At 45.2% G+C, this 22,524-nt stretch overlaps 1 protein-coding gene across 4 annotated transcripts in view; it reads right to left on the minus strand.

Moving 5' to 3' along the window:
* PARVB (parvin beta) overlaps positions 1-17,289 on the minus strand; it is a 51,547-nt gene extending 34,258 nt beyond the window's left edge. The window contains exon 1 of one of the 4 annotated variants that reach the window (XM_075602774.1): positions 17,013-17,289. In XM_075602774.1, coding sequence (XP_075458889.1) covers positions 17,013-17,187 — 175 coding nt within the window. In that variant the 5' untranslated portion in view covers positions 17,188-17,289. Of the gene's footprint in view, positions 1-1,894; positions 2,265-4,990; positions 5,145-9,306; positions 9,330-17,012 lie in introns of those variants that run through there. The other 3 variants (XM_075602777.1, XM_075602776.1, XM_075602775.1) reach the window with 3 other exon arrangements.
* Between the last annotated feature and the right edge of the window lie 5,235 nt (positions 17,290-22,524).

Consider the following 22,524-nt stretch of genomic DNA (forward strand, 5'->3'; position numbering starts at 1 on the left):
GAAGGGGTGCAGCGAGAGATGAGTGCTGAAAGGTAAGGAGGGCAAGACCAAGATGAGGGAGTGGATGAGAAGTTTGGCCGAGGAGAGAGAAACGAGTGGACATTTTTCTTATGTTGTATAAGTGGTAGCAGCAGGTGGTAGTGATGGAGGTGTTGGGCGAGGGGAAGGGTCAAATGTGACTCCAAGGTTGCAAGCAGAAAGGGAGGGTGAGGAGGTGGTGGGGATTTGGGAGGATAGAAGGGAGGAGGAAGCAGGAAAGTAGAGGACTTCAGTCTTAGATGGGTTCATTTGTAGGAAGTGGGAAGACATCCAGGTGCAAATAGTAGAAAGACAGGCAGAGATACACTATGGGTGGTAAGTTCGGGTGAGAATAGTGGGAAGGAAAAATAGATTTGGACTTTGTCTGTCAAAAAAAGGATGTTGGATCCATGACAGGACATGAGGTCAAAGAGGGGGGCAGTGTTGAGGGAAAAGAGAAGAGGATCAAGGACGGAGCCTTGGGGCATGCCCACTTGCAAGCTGGTGGGTGGAGAGGATGAATTGTTGAAGGTGACCGAGTACGTACGGGCAGTGGGAGAGGTAGGATGATAACCATGAGAAGGCAGTGCCAGCGATGCCAAGGTTGGTGAGGGAGAGATGAGAGTGAGGTGATCGATGGTGTCAAAAGTTGAAGAGATGTTGAGGGGGATGAGGATGGAGGCGAGTTAGAAGTGGCGAGCTTGGGAGACAAAGTCATGGATTGGTGAGGAGGCGAGTTTCAGTAGTGTGAGGGATGGAAGCCAGGCTGGACAATGGGAAGGAGGAAATGGGTGTGGATGAAGGTGGTTGTGAACAATGCGCTCGAGGAGGTGGGAGAAGTATCGAAGGATATGGATAGGGTGAAAGTTGGAGGGGAGGAAGGGGTCCAGAGATATTTTTGAGAAGAGGGATGACTACTGCAGTTTTGAAGTCTGGGTATTGTCTGCTGGATAGGGAGAGGTTGAAGAAAGAGGAGAGATTGGGGAGGAAGAGTGAGAGGAGGGAGTATGGTATGGGGTCAGAAGGGGATGTGGTGGGATGAGAGCGTTTGATGATTGAGAGGAGATCGTTGGCAGAGGTTGTGCAGGAGGAGGGTAAAGAGTGGGTAGGGGTGGTAGCAATGGGGAAGGAAGCACATATGTTAATTTTTTTGTGAGAATTAAGAGGCAAAGTCCATGGCTGAGGGGGACGGACAGATTTTGGAAGCAATGGGGAAGGGAACAATTAATTAGGAATCACTGGGGAAGGGAACAATGGATTTATGAGCACTTAGAAAGGGAACAATCAGATTAGGAAGCAAAGATGAAGGGGACAATCTCCCCACTACAAATCGATTAGAAAAAATTGGATTTCTTAGTATTGGGAACGAAGCATCAAGTGCGTTACCGATTTGTGGGTTCATCTGTGACTTTCGGTCTCTAAAACCAAGAAACTTGCATTTCGAGTTTTATACATTTGCCACAAATCTTCACATTTTATTTAGTACAATAATAAAAAAAAAATGTTAAAAGAAATATGGATATATTACAGCAGGTGGAGCAAAAACGGATACATAATGCGTGTTAAGAAACGCCTCCCACACACCGTCCTGATAGATAGGATAGATACACACACACACTCACACACACACACAGTCCCAATCATTTGAGAACACAAGCTGAGCATGTTATTATCTTGATATAAATGTTAGCATACACATGCCACATGACTGTGTGTCAGTTCCAGAACTGCAGCTTAAATCCGGGTACTATGCCATTTGCTACAATGTAATATAGATTGTAACTTGCCATTCACAATGCAGAATGGGAGAAACTGTCCTGCACAGCAGCTACACAATCGCAGATAGGGGCCATTACAGGGTGTGTGTAGTGCATACCTGCTGGTAACAAGAGGGCTGAGTCGTCCGTGATGACTTTGGGACACAGGATCAGGCTTCTGGGGTCCAAACCCCACATAATACTTAGCAGTGCAGCGCCTCCATCAGCCGTAGGCTCCAGGGATGTATGGAGATGATTTCCCACGGTAGAACTTGTACCTCTCCCCCAGTTAGATCCCACACCAGGCCGGAGGTATATTACAAACAGGAACGGTTAATTACTACACACTTTGCAGTATCACAACAGCTATGCAGCAGTCTTCTGCCGGATACAGTCTCTTTAGATCAGCTCTCACTGGAGATGGTCCCTGGACCGCCACTACAGGCCAAGGGCACCCGCAGCCATCCTAGCGTCCACACTCCCTCCTCCCTGTAGGGAAAAGCAGATGGGAAGGCCCCAATCTCAGGCTCGCAGTCGTGTGACCTGCTTTCCTCAGAGGAAAAGAACAACCTCCAAAAAACCCATACCAACTACTGGCAACCCTGTAAATACCAGGGTTTACTGCCAGCCCATTGGGTAGAATAGTAGCCAGGGGGTTTCCCGCTACATACTGTTGATCATGCTATCCTGCTTAACAAACTCCAGAGCTCTGGAATAGGGAAACATGCTTTAAACTGGTTTCAGTCCTACCTATCAGGTAGATCCCAACATGTGTCTATCTCAGGCTCTAACTCTAACCCCCTGGATATCACCTGTGGCGTCCCGCAAGGCTCTGTTCTGGGGCCCCTACTCTTCTCAGTGTTCATCAGTGATCTCCCCACAGCTTGTCAGGAAGCCTCAATACACATGAATGCAGATGACACAATCCTATATGCACACAGCCATAGCCTCTCTGACCTTCAACACATACTTCAGTCTGGCTTTTTCAGACTCGAAAACTGGATTTCCCAAAAGAAACTGTTTTTAAACACTGACAAGACTGTAACAATGGTATTTGGGACCAAGAATACATTTTTAAAGCTTCCAGTGACTGAGCTCCAGATTAGAACCAACGCTAACACCACCCTAACTCCTGTTACAAGTTTTAAATACCTGGGCTTATGGTTTGACTCCCACTTAACATTCGGGATGCATTGATACCCTGACAACCAAGACCTATGCCAAACTAGGGGTACTTTACAGGAACAAATCCTCCCTAAGTCTCCTGGTCAGAAAACGTATCGCACAGCAGATGCTAATGCCAATTATTGACTATGGAGACATAGTATAATGCTCGGCAACTCAATCCCACCTTAGCAAACTTGACACCCTCTACAATTCAATTTGTCGTTTTGTTCTCCAATGCAACTACAACACACATCACTGCGAAATGCTCAAAGAACTAGATTGGTCATCACTCGAGTCTAGGCGCAAAGTTCACCTTTCCTGTCTTGCCTTCAAATACTTTCTGGGCAAGCTACCCACCTATCTGAACAAGCTCCTCACCCCTACCACATGCAGCACCTATCACCTGAGATCTGACTCCAAAAGATTGTTCATGGTCCCAAGGCTCAACAAAGTATCCGGCCGTTCCTCCTTCTCATACCGTGCACCCCAAAACTGGAACAACCTACCGGAGATTCTCACATCCACCACCAGTTTAAGTTCATTCAAAACTAAGGCTGTCTCACATTTTAATCTGGTCTGTAACTGTTACATCCGCTCATAATATATATTTTCTCTAACTGTGCATGTAATGTATTGTATATAATGTATATAATGTATTAGTAACTATGTATTATTTGTCATATTAACTATGCCCAGGACATACTTGAAAACGAGAGGCAACTCTCAATGTATTACTTCCTGGTAAAACATTTTTATAAATAAAACATACAACACGATCGAGAATTTACTCATTTCTGCGGACCGCGATCCTGACTCCATATTGTCCGAAACGGAAAACCGACATACAGGTCGGTGGCGGTTTTCGTTCGATAGCACTTCAGACAGTACTGAATCAGGAACCAAGCTTCCTACTGAGAATACCTGAAGCCTTATACATCCTAAACCAACTAGCTCACAACCCTAAAACTAAACGCTGATACACCGCTGTATCGCTATGTATACGAAATGTGATACATGCTAAATAATGATAAGAAACCTGCCTGACAGCGTGAAGGGGCTCAGCAGAAAATAAATCCAAACGTTTCTCTCTCAGCTTCGTATTTGGAGCCTCCACATTGTTCTATCCCGACGGAGCTAGGAAAGCACGAGGGGCCATATTTATCAGCCGTTTTATGCTCTTTGACCTGAATGTGCTGTAAGGCGTCCTGCAGCGTCTCATGGCAGAAGACTGCTTAGCAAACATGGCCCATTATCTTACAGAAGTGCAGTGTGTTTACTCAGGACCAAGGATTTCTGTAACGAGCGGTTATCGCCGTCCGGTTGTGGGAGTGTACAATCCGTTCATTTAACCCAGGGGTGGACACATCCCGGGCGCTTGGTCGCCTAAAATGTAACCCCTTGTTTCCAAGAGCAGCCTGTAACATGTTGTGCAGCAGACTGCAGCCTCCTCTGGCAAAGTACAGGTTCTGAAGTGTGCACGCAGAGTATACTCATTCAGTACATGTCCATAACAAGGCTGATGTGCAAGGTTCCCTGGGGACATCTTCAAGGACGAGTAAAGACCCGTTCATTGTCCCAAAAACACCCAACTGGTCCAGAACAATTCAATTTCCTAGTAACCAAGTCCCAATATGCCCTTAGTCCAAGCTTAAAAATAATAATTGCGACGATCAAGATTCCCATGACGACAGTAAGGCTGGCAGGTCTTCATTAATAACAATAAATAACAATAAACACATTGAGCCTTTCTATGCCAAAGGGGCAGACACGCAAAAAAAAATACACAAAGTTCACACAACATATCCAAGTAACATTTTTATACCATATGATGTGATCTACAATACGCCCTTCAATAAGTATCTGATGTATGGAGTTAAAGAATATAGCCCCTCTTGTAGCATGGGGGGGGGGGGGGTTAGAAGGATGGTTTGGGGCTCTTTATAAGCGAGGCAAAAGTTAGACTTAAATCTCCTGAAATAAAGCAAAACCGGACACCACCTTCCCTGGAAATCTCTAACCTCTCCCTAAGGAGTCTTTTTAAAACCTACCTGCCCCTTCTTTCTTCCTCTTCCTACATAGGAGTCCAGACATGGTTCCCTCTGCTTGTGGCCGGCAGTGTGGGTGGCTATGAAGTATGAAGGGTTGTCTGGACAGGTGGTCAGCAGCCAGCGTCAGGCCAAGTTATTTCTGACAGCGTGACGATAGGAAGAGGCAGCAGGACAGCAATTAGGATGGGGGAAGGACAGCTGAAATTCTATCACCCAACTGAGAACCTCAGCTCGCAACTAACAGGTTGGACGCTTACTTTGGGGGCGTAACCATCTCAAAAGGGCAGTTTGGGAGGAATGTGGAGGTACAATCATGGATTGTGTGGGGTGAAGGACATTTCTCAACTGAGAATCAGTCATCTCCCTGATAACAGGAGTGTTGTGCATTATTGTCAGCGATATTACAATGTAGCGACAACTAACGGGCTGTCGCCCGAGTGATGGGTACACTGTAGATGGAGGCGATGGGGGAGGAGGGGTCACCAGGCTGGTTCTCCCTCATTGGCTGAACCGCTCACGTGACGCGGCCGTCGCGGGGAAAAACAAAACATGTTGTCAGCTCCAAAATCTGCCGCGAGGTCGCTGTGCATCGCTGGCGCGTACTATGGGCAGCCTCATAGCGGTCCTGCATTTTGTTCGCGTCGCACGCACTGTCGCGCTCACTCTAATCGCGGCCTTCGGCATAGTCAACTGATTAGCACCTCCCCCTCCCTGTGCACATGTACCTCCTCCTGCCTTTAGCCGTCTAATCTGGCTGATGCTTGTTGGGTATAAGGCTGCGACCAGGCAGGGAGCGAGCGCGCTGGCGCTCGTGCGCGGTGACGCCGCGCGCTCTGCTCGGCCGGGCGATTTATGGCCAGCTAGTTGCATACAGCAACGCTCCGATCGGACCGGCTTTTTATGCCCCACGGTTTTCTGCACAGCTCAAGAGAAACTTTTAATAATATGTATAAGGTCCATCTTTATTTCTACATTAATCATAAATACCAATTTTTTTTAAATTTAATTTACCTAGTTTAAGCTACAAAAAAAAAAACCTGAAAGTTTTATTATGCCTAATAACTGATCCACGCAACAATGGGCATTACGGTTGGTTATTTAGCAATGTGAAAAATTGCTTTATTATTTACGATTACACTGTGGGAAATCACTCACCGCTGTAAGATTGTGCACGATGTGAGGGGACTAAAGTGGAGTCTTCAACCACAAAAAAACAAAACAGTGCCGTCTGCTTTTAATTCCAATGTTTCCTGCATTTGTGGCAGATATTATTGTAGGTTTTTTGAGGCATCGATACAAACCTTACACTGACTGAATCAGGGACATTAACCTCCAAGGACTGAGATCTGACACATATGGATATTCTGTATTTTAATGTCAAAGTATAAACCAGATATTTAAAAAAAGTTAGGGTGGGTAAAAAAAAAATTTTTTTAAAAAGTGACAAAAACCCCACACCGTGCAGTGTACAGCAAATAAAATGTTAGCTTGTGGTGCATCTGCACGTCTCAGACAGGTCTGCAACCCTGTCTGTCCCCATTCATCGCTTAGCAAACACTGCTTCCATAGGGATTGTGGGAACTGACATGCAAATGAGCGCTCATATTGCGTCACTTTTTACTCCTTATCTGTTGTAACATCGCATCCTATAAGCGTATTACGCAGCTTATTAACCCCGGCTGTGTTGAAAAGCTGTGTAATGCGTCAGGCAGAAGCTCATAGGGGACCCATGTTAAAATGGATGAGAAGTAAAGAGTGACACACTGTGCTCATTTGCATGTCATTACCCAGAATCCCTGGCTGCAGTGGAAGCATTGTCTGCCAAGTGATAATGGGGAAAGACAGGGTTGCAGACCTGTCCGAGACATGCAAATGCAGCGCAACGGGTATTTTTGTTTAATGGAAAAGTAGGAGTTTTTATCATAAACTGAGCGAGTCGAGAAGTCTGCTGTATTTATGTGTCAGTTATATGACGATAAAGCCAGCAATAGATCCTTCCAGCTTTGCTGCTCTTTGTTTGGACTATATATCTTGTGACGGGCAGGGAAATACCGCCAGCTGAAACCATGGGTAACTACGTCACACCATCATTTATTGATGGGAGGCCGACTATCACCACAAGAATGCAAAGAAAGAGGATTCTCTGCATCAGAACCGTGCGGGAGAAATCTCTGATGACCCATTCGCTGTAAAAAGGGAGACAAGCACAGCTAAAGTAAGACTATTTGTAACCACAAGACCGCCCCCCCGCCAGGGAGAGGGGAACGAACATCATGACACAAGGTGCATCATTGTGACTCATGCATGGGACGGAGCAAACTAGAGAAGGGGCGAAGGGGTCAGAAGTTACTCAGGGCTGGGTGACTAAAATAGCAGCCTTCCCTCACCCCCTTCATGTGTAGGGGCGAGGCTGTGCTTTCCAAACCCAAGGTCACATCCACGGCGGACACTGACCTTGAACTGCGGAGGAATGAATCCCAGCACAAAGCCAGGAAGATGAAGTTCATACTGACTGCCAGCAAAGGATACACAGCAGCCGGAAAAGCATTTGCACACCAGGCATTGTTTTAATACTACATTTGTAGTCGATAAGATTACTGTCAAAAACAACAGAATAAGCAGAAATGTGGCTTTCAAAAAGGAGCAGTTCTGCCCATGGGATTTTTTCCTCTTCTTCAAGGTGGGGTGCAGGGGGTGCCCGGAGCTCAAATTAACGCAGTTCAGCTCAAGAGACCCCCAGCTTCTCACCCAGGTAAGGGGGGTTGGGGGGGGATTCCCCCTCCCTTCTTTTACATTAAAATGCAGCTTTTACCCCTTCAGTGCAATTGGGTCCTGCCACCTCTGTAGCCACGGACAGATCACGTGATCCCTTCCCGGTCCGGCGGCCAGAACCCAGAGGTGAAGGGGTCGGTTCCCCCTTCAATGCCGTTCACAATCCTAACAAGCACGTAAACTGTGCTGAAGCAGGGATATCCTTAAAACCTGACCTGTTGTTGGCCCTTGAGGGCTGAGTTGGCCATAACTGCTTGAAGGCAATGTCTTGCACACTGGCAGTGAAGGGGTTAAATGACACTCATTCAAGCAATCAAACTGACCAGTCCGCTAGTGGCAATAACCGGCAGTCTGTGGATGTTCTGGACGAGACTATGTCCAGCTACAGACAGTAGACATAGCTTCCATGTACTTAAAGCCAACTGCATCCCAGTCTACCCCCTACAAACACAAAACCTTAGCACTGACTGTTCAGATATTATTTTACCTTCCAAATTCACTTATGAGGCTTAGGAAATGAACCCTACCCCTCGCTACAAAATCTGGGCTATCCTTCCTTAGGCCGCGCTTATAGTGCTGGCGACGGCGACACGACCAATGACGTCACCCGTCGCCACCCGCAAAAGTTATAATTTAACTTTCAGCGACGTCGCTAGCGACGGGGTCATTGATTGGTTCCGAGACAGTCACATGTGGCGACAGACTGTAAAAAATCACATTTACCCGGCTTTTAAATTTTTCATCGCTCCGTCGCCCTTACTATAAACGCTCGCGATGGAGTCAATTGTTTTGTTTTGGAGCAATGTCGCTTCACCTCGCGGGCACTATAAGCGCAGCCTTACTCACGGTGTATAGCATAGAATGCACGCAGTGTAACAATAGTAACAGTGACTGGTTATACCACTGGTTTCCAACCTTTTTTTTGTTAAGGAACCCCAAGTGAAATTCTGAGGACCCTCAACCTTTCTAGTAGCGCGTCTGAGATCAGATGCATGGTAAGGAACCCCGACCCTCGCTAATAGCGCGTCTGAGATCAGATGCATTGTAAGGAACCCCAGCCCTCTCTAATAGCGCGTCTGAGATCAGATGCATTGTAAGGAACCCCAACCCTCTCTAATAGCGCGTCTGAGATCAGATGCATTGTAAGGAACCCCAACCCTCTCTAATAGCGCGTCTGAGATCTGATGCATTGTAAGGAACCCCAACCCTCTCTAATAGCGCGTCTGAGATCAGGTGCATTGTAAATTCTTCTATATTTGATACAATTTTTAAATGACCAGAATATTGGACGGGACCCTTTAGGGAGCCCCGGGGAACTCAAGGGTACCTAGGAACCCTGGTTGAAAAACACTGGGTTATACATTGTCATGGCGGTCTCAAACTCAGTCCTCCAGGCCCACCAGCAGGCCAGGTTTTATTGATATCCCTACTTCAGCACTGAGCCACCTGTGCTGAAGCAGGGATATCCATAAAACCTGGTCTGTTGGTGGCCCTGGAGGACTGAGTTTGAGACCCCTGATGTAGAGCAATAAAAAGACACTCACTTGTTGCAGGCAGCTGCTAACAGACTTCTCCACAACAAGCATGTTGGAGATATATATATATATATATATCACAGATATATAAATGAAGTGACCATGCAATTAATTGGTTAATGCTGTTTCCTGTAGATAGGCAAAAACGAGGACTTGTTTATATCTGCCGCTTGCTGTTTGTCGAGGAGCAATCCAAGCACTTTTTAAAAAAACATTTGAACATTTATTTTTACACAGGATTGAAGCTGGGGGTCTCCGAAGCTGGGGGTCTCCGAAGCTGGGGGTCTCCGAAGCTGAACCCGGTTAATTTCAGCTCCGGGGAGCCCCTGCTTCCGGAGATACTTACCTCCGTAAGGAGTGCCAGTAGCTGCTCTGGCTTAGCTAGCTGGGGTTTAAAGTGTAAAGCCTGGTGACATCACGGCTTCCTATTGGTCCACCGGATCATTACTTGATCCCGCGATGCCAGATAGGGGGTGCCGATAGTGACACCGGCTCGGCTACAGTGGTATCTCTCTAAGCAGGGAGTCCCAGGAGGATTTTTTTAAATGGTTGGATTGTCGGTCTAACGTGGTGTTCCTCAAGCGTTCCTGAGGCTTTCTGCTGCAGAACATGCCGACTCGGTGCAACGCCTCGCCTACACCGATCACTCCATGGCGCCGGTTGGTAACCCATCGAGATTCATCTCTTTGTGCAGCCAATTTCTTGCCGTGAATTTGGTACGTCCATCAAGAAGCTGCCCACGGCTTCCACATTGGTTACCACAGGATGGACTCATTTAGATCCATTTACTCCAGAGACTTTTCCTCATATCCCTTTAGATTATGGGATTCCTCCGTTTACATATTCATTCACACTTATTGTATACTGCATGCTTATTCCAATTGTGCGTACGTTATATTTATAGTACTTCATCTTATTTGCACTCTTTTGAAACACCTTTATTCACGTATTTGAAGTTAGTTATTCACATTTGGTCACCTTACATTAGTTAGGACAGAGAGACAGAGAGACAGAGAGACAGAGAGACAGAGAGACAGAGAGACAGAGAGACAGAGAGACAGAGAGACAGAGAGACAGAGAGACAGAGAGACAGAGAGACAGAGAGACAGAGAGACAGAGAGACAGAGAGACAGAGAGACAGAGAGACACCATGTAATTCGTTGCTTAATGCCGTTTCCTGTAATAATGCTACAAAAGGAACATTTACACACAAAAGAGAGACATGCCACCTGCAGCAGGGGTGCGCAAACGTTTCCCTGGCCTGCTCTCCTCCCCGGCTCGCACCTCCTCCCTGGCCTGCTCTCCTCCCCGGCTCGCACCTCCTCCCTGGCCTGCTCTCCTCCCCGGCTCGCACCTCCTCCCTGGCCTGCTCTCCTCCCCGGCTCGCACCTACTCCCTGGCCTGCTCTCCTCCCTGGCCTGCTCTCCTCCCCGGCTCGCACCTCCTCCCTGGCCTGCTCTCCTCCCCGGCTCGCACCTCCTCCCTGGCCTGCTCTCCTCCCTGGCCTGCTCTCCTCCCCGGCTCGCACCTCCTCCTTCCTTGTCTTCGGCGTCAAATGACCACGCGGCGTTACTATATACATCTTCTCTAACTGTGCATGCAATGTCTTGTATATAATGTACACCCTGTTCATAATATACACCCTGTTCATTTATGTAACTGTACTTGTGACCGTGTATTATTTGTTTTACTCTGTGCCCAGGACATACGTGAAAACGTGAGGTAACTCTCAATGCATTACTTCCTGGTAAAATATTTTATAAATAAATAATTTGATGCCGCACTGCCACGGCGCAGTGTCGCCGAAGACAAGGTTGGAGAAGTTGCAGAGGCCTCACGCGGTCCCCCGGCATTTAATTGAAATGCCCTAGGGAAGAGCGCGGGGCCTCTGCAACCGCAGCGCCCCCCAGGAAAAATCTATAGATATATATCCCAGCCAGCAGGCACCGTGCTATACAGAGTAATAGATGCAGTGCACAGTATTTGTAAGGCGTTCACATAAGGAGAAAGGAATTGTAATTTCACACTTAGAAAAATAATAATAATTGTACACGTTTTTTGCAATTCGTACGAGTGATAGATTATAGATATAGACACGCACTTTATGGCCCATTGACTTGAATAGACCAAGGGGATTCCCAGCGCCTGAAGGTGCCTTATAGAAAAAGACTGCTTAGTAAATACGGCCCTCTATGTTTCATAGATATGTTTTAAGTCAGACTTTTGGGCGTAAATACGCCAAAACCTGTTCAACATACCCTAATCCCTCTACTGCCCAGGGACTTAATCTCATCATACCAGTTACTTATGCAGCCAAGAGCAACGTTTGGCACATTCGCTTGCCAATTACAATATTGTAAATATATACGGTGCCAGGTGATACAAAATGCGAAAATATAATAATACTCAAGTCTTTAAATGTTTGTAAAAACGATGGTAAGCGTGTGACCACCCTACTTGGAAATGTTTTCTGATCTGCTCCGTTTGGAGCTTTGGTTGAAGCCGCACGGGACAAAAAGTGTTCTTTTCTTGTTTAGAGGAACATCTCCACCCAACGATTTGCAAGTTCTCTCCTTACTCCCAGTCCCCAGGCAACACATTCCACAGAAGAACAAGTGCCCGTCCCTGACAAAGCCATATATCCAGCCAAAGCCATGTATCCAGCCGGTGGAGGCAGCAGCGAAACAGAACAAAAAGTGCAGGCTTACACATTCCCACTTAGACTTTTCACACGAGCCGACACCAAACGGTTATCAGTTTTATTCCTGGTACCAGTTACGGTCACAAAGAATACTATCCACGCATTATCTTTACGCCTCTCTGTCTGATGATCTAGCATTGCATCATTGGCAGTCAAAAGGTTATTTAACTAAAATGCTGACAACTAGCAGAACGTACTGTATGGAATAACCTATTTGTGCCATTTAATAAATGTATATAGGTGAATAGTAGATACAGTACTTAGTATTTTCAATGTGATGAGATTCTTTTGGTGTGTTTGTCTGTTTTTTTTTTATATAATTTTAACCTGGTTTTAAACATTTGCTTTGTACTGGTGATTTTTCTAACATGTATATGTTGTTCAATAGCTTTTAATGGACATAGAATTATAAAAACAGAGTTAACGCCTTCAATGGTAAGGTCCTGGAAGAAAGTGATATGTAAATCCAGGAGGATTATCACTTTGGAGCCGTCCCGGCTGAAAATAAACATGCAGAGATACAAAGTGATACTTGGCACTAATGCATAGCTACAACTGGCTGGATATTATTATTAGCACATAAAGACCCATTGGGCATTACCCACCATAACTTATTTAATGCGGGGTTGAAACCGCTTCCAGCTTCACATTGCACAGCCAGTATAACCACTGATGAGACCTAACAGGTCAAAACAGCTGTCTGTGAGTAGGTTTACTGGCTCTGCATTTCTTTAATCCAGGCTGTGCTGAAAAAGCTGTGTAATGTGGCAGGCATACATTTATAGGGGTCCATGTTAAAATGGATTTCAAGCAAAAGGTGTCTCGTGTGTGCATTTGCATGTCATTATCCAGAATCCCTGGCTGCAGCACAAGCATTGTATGCCAAGAGATGATGGAGAAAGGCAGGTTCCTTGACCTGTAAGACATGTGAATGTGCTCACAAGTGGTATTTTTATAGGGATAAAATATATATCATATTCTAAACCCTTCAAAAAGGGCTCCAAATTTTGCACTTTGTACAAAAACTAATTTCAAGCAGTGTGATACTTGGCTACTATAAAATTCAAGAGGTCAGAATGGTGTATGGATACTGCGCTTGATTTTTACAATGCACCATGTAATTCTTCAGGGGAACATTGCCCAATGCACATGTTCATTGTTTATACTTCAGCAGCTGCTCTAGGGAATATTCGTATATTTCTAAAATAACAACCGCTTCTGACAATTACTTTGGATATGTTAAAAAGAGAAAAGAAATATAAGCGTGTGTGTCTTCGGTAGTCTGCCAATGCTCTGTCATTTTAACCACTGGTGTTAGGAACGTACAGAACAGCATGGAATGTGTATTCTGCCTCTCTACATACAAATGGCAACAGGTACACAACACGCCGTGTTAATGGCCACACAACACAGCTGGGGAAACGCCAGACTCCTTTGGTTACATCTCAGTAGTGGTACCGTCCGTTTGTGGTGATAAATTCCTTCCAATACAAACATTTATCAGACCTACTATATATATATATATATATATATATATATATGTAAAAGATTGAGATCTATATCTCATAATATATATGATAAGACTCTTTGACACCAAAACCAAAGGACTTAATGCGGACATGAGGTTTCTCACACCCTATCAAAATTGCTTGTAATTATCCTGCTTGCCTCTATTCTTATCCACACTTTCTCTCTCCCCCCCAGTATCCCTCCCCCTCCCCACCTTTCTTTGACACTGTCCCCTGGCTTCAAACACATTTAACACCCTACCTTATCTAGAGTAAATATCTGTTGTTTTTTTGTTTTCCTCTCTCTGCACTGTTTTAGCCATTGAATCCTTTGTATATATCAGTATTGCTGACCTGAAGAAGAGAGGAGAATTCTCGAAAGCTTGTCCTATGACATAAATTGTTAGTCCAATAAAAAAGGTATCACCTAATACTGAAGAACTCATTTATTCTGCACTATCATGGCTATTTTCTGATATATATATATATATATATATACACACACATATATATAATATGTATCTATATAAACATACACACAGTAAGTATCCATCTGTTTCCATAACTAGGAATGTTCTAAACTTTCACCCCTGGAAGAGACACGATGATACGAGCCACCCAGCTCTAAACAGTCCATAGCAACAGCCCGCCGAAGAAAACACCTACTCTGAGGGGGTCATTCATTAAACTGTAATAGTGCCGATCGTGGCACGGTCACACGGAAACGCCTGTTGAATTAATCAGACGCTTGTGTGCGATTGAGCCCCGATCTACACTACCGCAGTTTAATGACTAACCCCTGGCTTGTAGCTACAACAAATCCAGACATGAAGCTCAACAGACACTTTTAAAAACTGTATGGTACATGTGCGCTAAGGGAAGAGAAATGGCTATATAAATCAGTGGTAAACGTGTGAAGTTTCAACACAAAGTTCATATTTTTATTTATAACCCTAAACATTTCTCCCTCTCTCTCTCACTCAGTACTCCTGTCCCTTCGTTATCTGTGACTTATCCAAGGTCAAAGGGGACGTGCTGAAATGAACCGTTTATACAGCGATGTACATATTTTATCAATTAAAATCAATTAACAACTGAAAATTAGAAAATTACTGATTAGGCGTGAAGACTTCGACTTCTGCTCACGTATTACCAGGCACCAGTTGGATATTGGGAGCTGGTTAAGCTTCCTTGCACAAGGCCTAGTAGTTCTGTTGTCACAGATACCCATACCTCAAGCTGCCTTTCCTGCCTTTATTGTTACATTGTAAGAAGCATGTGGGAAAATGGCACGTCAAGAGGACAGGAAGACCAAGAACAAAGAAGGCAAGCTGAGATCAGAGGACGGTCGCTGAGATCAGAGGACGGTCACATTACTCGGAAAGATGTGCAGTGGGAAGAGAGAAATAGATTCCTGCTCAGAAAAAAGACAAACATTCACTCACAGGGACTTCTGACCAAAACTGAACCATGGATTCTTAGGCCGCACGTATAGTGCCCGCGACGGCGACACGTGACGTCACCGCTAGCAAAAGTTGTATTTCGCTTTGCGGCGGCACGGGCGACCGGGCCATTGATTGGTTCAGGGGCTGTCACACGAGGCAAAAAAATCAAATATTGAAAAATCAAATATTCCCGGCTGCAAAAAAAATTGCGTCGCCACATCGCTTTGTCGCCCTTACTATAAGCGCACGCGGCGGCGGCGACAATTCATTTGTTTTCGGGCAACGTCGCGTCGCTATCGCCGGCACTATAAGCGCGGCCTAATGTTGGTGTAATAATAATTCGAAAATATATGTTACCCTCTTGCAGAGAAGGGATTATAGTTTCTTGTATGTTCTACACTGCAGTATACCGTAATCGCAGCATATGTTAATTCTCAGTAGAATGGTGTTGGAGATAATGTGTGCATATTTTTTCTGTATACCTCCATCTGTGAACACCTTAGAGAATATACAGATATCAACATAGTGAGATAGGAGCACAAAAAAAAGTTTAAACATTGCAAAATGGAGACTGTGTCCCAAAGAACTTACTGTTACATATGCCTATAATATATATTATCTCTAACTGTGCATGCAATGTCTTGTATATAATGTATACCCTGTTCATTTATGTAACTGTATTTGTAACCATGTATTATTTGTCCTAACTCTGTGCCCAGGACATACTTGAAAACGAGAGGTAACTCTCAATGTATTACTTCCTGGTAAACCATTTTATAAATAACAAATAAAAGAACTTGCAATCCATTTAATAAATAGTTATTTGTCAAAGCCATAAAAACACACGTGCACACACGGAACGAATCCACTTTGATTACAAATGTTTGAAAATACTATTTTTTAAAGGTTATGTCGCCATATAGCCAAATTAAATTAAGTATCTTGAAAGAGACAAGCTAATGGTCCCTGGTATTTTTTCATACAAAGTATAAAACCCTGCATTGCATGTAATAAAACCACGTACAGTCCATGCTTCTGGCCCTTCTGTAACTAGAATACAGATGACCAAGTAGTAAGATTAAACTGTTCCTGTACATTGCACATAGTATGTTATATTTTATTACTTACCCCCAGTGTTACTGCAATTAATTAATATAGAGAGCCATCAAATGTGCATTGTGATGTAGTTAGAGCCATAACACATTGCGCGGGTATTTATAACGGATTCACAACTCCAGCATGTGAACATAATGAATAACTATATACTGTACTACTATTTGCTCACGTGTAATAAACTTAAATCTCAGTCGTGAGCACAACCCCCATCTGTGTTTCTCCAAACAGAACAGAACACATATTCATTGAATGATTCCTTAAAAACCCCATGATCAGAGCATTACAGTACAGTTTTATATTGAAAATGATACAAATCTTTAGACATTTCTGCAGCCTTGGTCTGGGTGATAAGAGAAAAACAAAACAGAAAAGAAGACATCACATGGAAAAGAATAAATCATTTCATTTTTTCATGCCTTAGTCATTTCAACAGAGAGCATGAATACAACCCTTTTACTCTCTGTCCCTTTAACTCCCTGTCCCTTTAACCCTTTAACTCCCTGTCCCTTTATCTTTCTGTCCCTTTAACTCTCTATCCCTATAACTCTCTGTCCCTTTAACTCTCTGTCCCTTTAACTCTCTGTCCCTTTAACTCTCTGTCCCTTTAACTCTCTGTCCCTTTAACTCTCTGTCCCTTTAACTCTCTGTCCCTTTAACTCTTTAACTCTGTCCCTTAAACTCTTTGTCTCTATGTCCATTAAACTCTTTGTCTCTATGTCCCTTAAACTCCCTGTCCCTTTAACTCCCTGTCCCTTTAACTCCCTGCCCCTTTAACTCTCGGTCCCTTTAACTCTCTGTCCCTTTAACTCTCTGTCCCTTTAACTCTTTAACTCTGTCCCTTAAACTCTTTGTCTCTATGTCCATTAAACTCTTTGTCTCTATGTCCCTTAAACTCCCTGTCCCTTTAACTCCCTGCCCCTTTAACTCTCGGCCCCTTTAACTCACCCTCTTTAGCTTTCTTCTTCCTCACCAAGGTCCCTCCCAGTTTCCCCAGGAAAGACTCGTCCTTCTTCATCTTGTGTGGCTGCAGAGTGGGGGATCGGATGGGGGTGGATGACATGTCTCCCCTTGGATGTGGTGGTGTTGGAGGGATGGGTGTCAGGGAAGTGTCCGGCCTCATGTGATAAGCGGCTGCACAGAAGGCAGAGGCCACAGGAAGAGGATGTGGGGAACCGCAGGCTTGTTATCAGCCGCCAATGAAAGTGACTGGGGGTTTGGGAGAGACAGGGAGGGATGGGCTGCTCCTGTTACTCTGACAGCGCCTACAGAGGGAGGGAGTGTGTCCCAAGGCTGTGTCTCATCAGCAGCGCAAGCTAATCACGGGGGGGGGTGTCCAATCACTCTGGGGGTCTGCGTGTGTACGGCTAATCACTTTGGGGGTCTGCGTGTGTACGGCTAATCACTTTGGGGGTCTGCGTGTGTACGGCTAATCACTGGGGGTCTGCGTGTGTATGGCTATTCACTTTGGGGGTCTGCGTGTGTACGGCTAATCACTTTGGGGGTCTGCGTGTGTACGGCTAATCACTTTGGGGGTCTGCGTGTGTACGGCTGTTCACTTTGGGGGTCTGCGTGTGTACGGCTAATCACTTTGGGGGTCTGCGTGTGTACGGCTAATCACTGGGGGTCTGCGTGTGTATGGCTAATCACTTTGGGGGTCTGCGTGTGTACGGCTAATCACTGGGGTCTGCGTGTGTACGGCTAATCACTTTGGGGGTCTGCGTGTGTACGGCTAATCACTTTGGGGGTCTGCGTGTGTACGGCTAATCACTGGGGGTCTGCGTGTGTACGGCTAATCACTTTGGGGGTCTGCGTGTGTACGGCTAATCACTTTGGGGGTCTGCATGTGTACGGCTAATCACTTTGGGGGTCTGCGTGTGTACGGCTAATCACTTTGGGGGTCTGCGTGTGTACGGCTAATCACTGGGGGTCTGCGTGTGTACGGCTAATCACTGGGGGTCTGCGTGTGTACGGCTAATCACTGGAGGTCTGCGTGTGTACGGCTAATCACTGGGGGTCTGCGTGTGTACGGCTAATCACTTTGGGGGTCTGCGTGTGTATGGCTAATCACTTTGGGGGTCTGCGTGTGTACGGCTAATCACTGGGGGTCTGCGTGTGTACGGCTAATCACTTTGGGGGTCTGCGTGTGTACGGCTAATCACTGGGGGTCTGCGTGTGTACGGCTAATCACTGGGGGTCTGCGTGTGTACGGCTATTCACTTTGGGGGTCTGCGTGTGTACGGCTAATCACTGGGGGTCTGCGTGTGTACGGCTAATCACTGGGGGTCTGCGTGTGTACGGCTAATCACTGGGGGTCTGCGTGTGTACGGCTAATCACTGGGGGTCTGCGTGTGTACGGCTATTCACTTTGGGGGTCTGCGTGTGTACGGCTAATCACTGGGGGTCTGCGTGTGTACGGCTAATCACTGGGGGTCTGCGTGTGTACGGCTATTCACTTTGGGGGTCTGCGTGTGTACGGCTAATCACTTTGGGGGTCTGCGTGTGTACGGCTAATCACTTTGGGGGTCTGCGTGTGTACGGCTAATCACTGGGGGTCTGCGTGTGTATAGCTAATCACTTTGGGGGTCTGCGTGTGTACGGCTAATCACTTTGGGGGTCTGCATGTGTACGGCTAATCACTTTGGGGGTCTGCATGTGTATGGATAATCACTTTGGGGGTCTGCATGTGTATGGATAATCACTTTGGGGGTCTGCGTGTGTACGGCTAATCACTGGGGGTCTGCATGTGTACGGCTAATCACTTTGGGGGTCTGCGTGTGTACGGCTAATCACTGGGGGTCTGCGTGTGTACGGCTAATCACTGGGGGTCTGCGTGTGTACGGCTAATCACTGGGTGTCTGCGTGTGTACGGCTAATCACTGGGGGTCTGCGTGTGTACGGCTAATCACTGGGGGTCTGCGTGTGTACGGCTAATCACTGTGGAGTGTGTAAATCCAATCACTCTGGGGTCTGTGTGTGTGTGCGTGCGTGTAAAGCTAGTCAATCTGGGGTGTGTGTATATCAAGGCTAAAGTGGAGTAATACAAAAATGTATAAAGCAAAACAAATGTATATAACACAATACCCCATTGCTTTCTGTGAGATTTTTCTGTGAATACAGTATATCTAGTGCACATTTCTTTGCCCCAGGGTCACACAGACCAGCTGACTCAGATTGTTAGGCTGAGTCCATGGTGACTCCAGCCGTGCTGAGGCAAAGTGGGTGCTTTCCCTGGCCTTAGTTCGCGCGCCGTCCGGGGGGGCCAGTGACGTCACGGAGCTGGTTCGCCCTAATTGGGCGAAACGCTCACGTGACCAGCCCTGCGCTCCCGTGAGCGCCAAAACTACAAAAAAAATTAGGTGCTACGCCTCCGCACGCCCCTGCTAAGCCGCTCTTATTGCGGCTGCAGGGGCTCACTGACAAGCGTCAGCGCGCCTAAGCGCCGACCATGGACAGCCTTAGTTTGCAGTATTTCAGGTTGGCAAGTTCTCTTCACACATGCACAGTCCGCGCTCGCCAAGGGGAACCAAAAACCGGGACAGAACCCTAACAACCCGAGACTGTCCCGGCTAAACCCAGGACATCTGGTCATCCTATGTATAAATCTTATTATAGTGGTTGGGGGGAAAATAATTGCCCAATGTAGAACTTTCAAAATGATTGTGAAATATTTTTAGTGTAAAATAAAGTGCTTACATTGTGTGTGCCTCTACTGCACCTCCTTTTCTGCTTTAGCCAAGTAACAGAGATAGATAGCACATGATTAGATTTTCAATAGTCTGGTTCAAAATTCTGTGCTTCCCACGAAAATAAAATAGAGAACTGCTCAAGTGATATCCAGCTTTTTTTTTTGCCAACGTGTGTGTGCAAATATAAAATTAATTGGTATTCACCCAACACTTGGTACCATAAAGTAACTTAAAATAATTGCATCGATTTAATAGACACAATTCTGTAGACTCCCATTTACAAGCCACTTTCTACATTGCAGCGCCTTTTATCAAGCAGTATAAAAGCCAGCCACAATAGAAATTAAAATGTGTTAGATACTATTTCAGTGAACTGTAAAAAAATCATTCAAATTGACAAAACTTTCAGTGCAGAGGCATGTAAGCAAAGGAACAGCAGATACAAGTCCTGGGAGTCGGACTGTGGGTTTGAAAGCAGCTTGTAGAAAATGAATGATACCATATTGTGCTTATAGAGTAATGAGCTCATATTATGCTAATTCATTTTTGCACACGTAAATATGGAATTAGCACATTCATTTATTTTGCAGGGCGCAATACCATTTAAAGGGGCAGCTTCTTCCCCCTGCATGTTTATTTTGTAAAGATTGTCACAATACTGCAGGATGTCGGTTTTCACATCGGTTTTTGTTTTCCTGCTCACTGATTTTTTTTTAAACTATAGTGTGTGTGTGTGTGTATATAATCAAAAAATAAATAGATGATACCGTTCTGTGGCTAACGAAATGCTTTCATTTCGTTACTCGGCTAACACGGTACTGATACCTCTACATGTGTGTGTGCAGTGGTTGACAAATCACCAAAAAATCTACTCGCCACACCAAAAAAAATCTACTCGCCACCTAGTACCACACGTGTGCTGCTTGGGCCAATAGGAGCTCGCCACGATGTTAAATCCACTCGCCCGGGGCGAGCAAATGTATAGGTTTGTCGAACAGAGTGTGTGTGTATATATATATATATATATATGATCCCCTGAAGAAGTCGTCATTTGATGACGAAACGCGTAGGACGTGGCTAGACTCTGGCCGCCATTGCCCACGAACACTACTGCAGTTTGATTGTAGAATTTTGGCTCCCGTGTGCTGCTCTCCCGGCTAATAACCTATTACATCAGTTACATTGGAGGTGTCTGTTTCCTGGAGGGACCTGTCCTGTAGAACACCGAAGGCGAAGGACCCCTCTTCCGGTTCCGGTTCCACGGAGGTGACACACGTGACGACGCCATTGATTGCGGACGCACGCTGGTGATCGAGCTGCTTGGCACATGAGAGCCTATCTCATACACGCCTATATTTGCTGTACTTTTGTGAGTGGGCATTTGTAAGATTTTATGTTCATTCAATACATTTTTATTGTGGTAATGCACTAGGTGTGCGCCTGTTTCTTTCTCTTTCCTTTTTTATATATATATATATATATATATATATATATATATATATATATATATATATGTCATAAACCTGAATTAATGTCTGAAAAGCACTTCTCAATTACGAACATTAGCAGGCTTTAAAGAATCTGATCTGGAAAGATTTAAGAGAATTTTTTTCTGATAAGACCCTTTGTAGACTGCATGGAAAACAGCTCTGTGCTGTGGGAATAAAAGCATAATATGCATCTGGAGAAATTACTACAGGTTTTGGGCCTTTCAACGTAAAAAAAAGGAAACTCAAATATAGTTAGGAAAATAAACAATTTGCAGGTCTCTTTTTCCAGAGAACACAATGAAATCTTAGGTATAATTAGACATATGAATAACTCCTTATATTAGTCTTTGGAATGTTCACGATTCCCAAAATCAGCTCGTTTATCATAACCTTTACCGCGCCTCGTTACTTGAGAACTATGAGGTTAGATTAATTTATTAGATCTGTGTTATGAAAAGGACATTGTTGCTTTCTGCACAGCACCAGGCGGTTTGCTGACAAAAACCTATTGACTTTTTCAGTCTACGAGAAAATCGATGAAGATTTTCTTTTAAAATGATGCATCTAGAATTAATAAACTGCAGATCAACACCTGGTACAAATGCCAAAGTGTGCAGTCGACAAAGACGAGTCCAATTGTTTTAGTTGTGTTGACCTTGTAATGACACTATCCAAGGGTTGCCAGGTGTCCAATAAAAAAATGAGGTAGTACTGGACATCACCTCTCTGGACATAGTGACCTGACCGGCTTGGCAGGCTGTGGGATTTCCCCGAGTAGGGCTGTTGCTAAGGGGCTGGGCAGCTTCCTCCACCCTGTCTGGCTGAATTACCCAGCCGCAGCCAATCAGGTGTCAGGAGCATGGGGGTGGAGCCAAGGAGAGAAGGAAACAGTATGGAGCGGAGAGGGAGTGTATGTGTATGTCTCGAGCACGTCCAGTATTTTTGGAGAAGCCACCCGGCAACCCTACACTATCCTTAAAAAAGAAATAAAAGTTAGCATAACCAAACAGTTTCTAGTGTGAGATACAAAACCCAGTCTTCCCATGTCACAGGCCTGGCTTAAATGCCTCCAGCATTGCTGTACCACATGACCGGCTGATGACTGCATATTGGTCACATGACGGGAAGTCCTAGCAGTCAGCACAATGGGCAGGAGGGGACTTGGTAACATTTATTTTAGCTTGTGATTGAGTTAGAGACATTGATTGAGTTTGAGACAATGTTGTATACAAGTTATGAGTGCAGTATTTCCTCCATGTGCATCCTTACAGGTTCATCAGG

This window comes from Ascaphus truei, chromosome 5 (assembly GCF_040206685.1).
Source record: "Ascaphus truei isolate aAscTru1 chromosome 5, aAscTru1.hap1, whole genome shotgun sequence".
Classification (NCBI taxonomy): domain Eukaryota; kingdom Metazoa; phylum Chordata; class Amphibia; order Anura; family Ascaphidae; genus Ascaphus; species Ascaphus truei.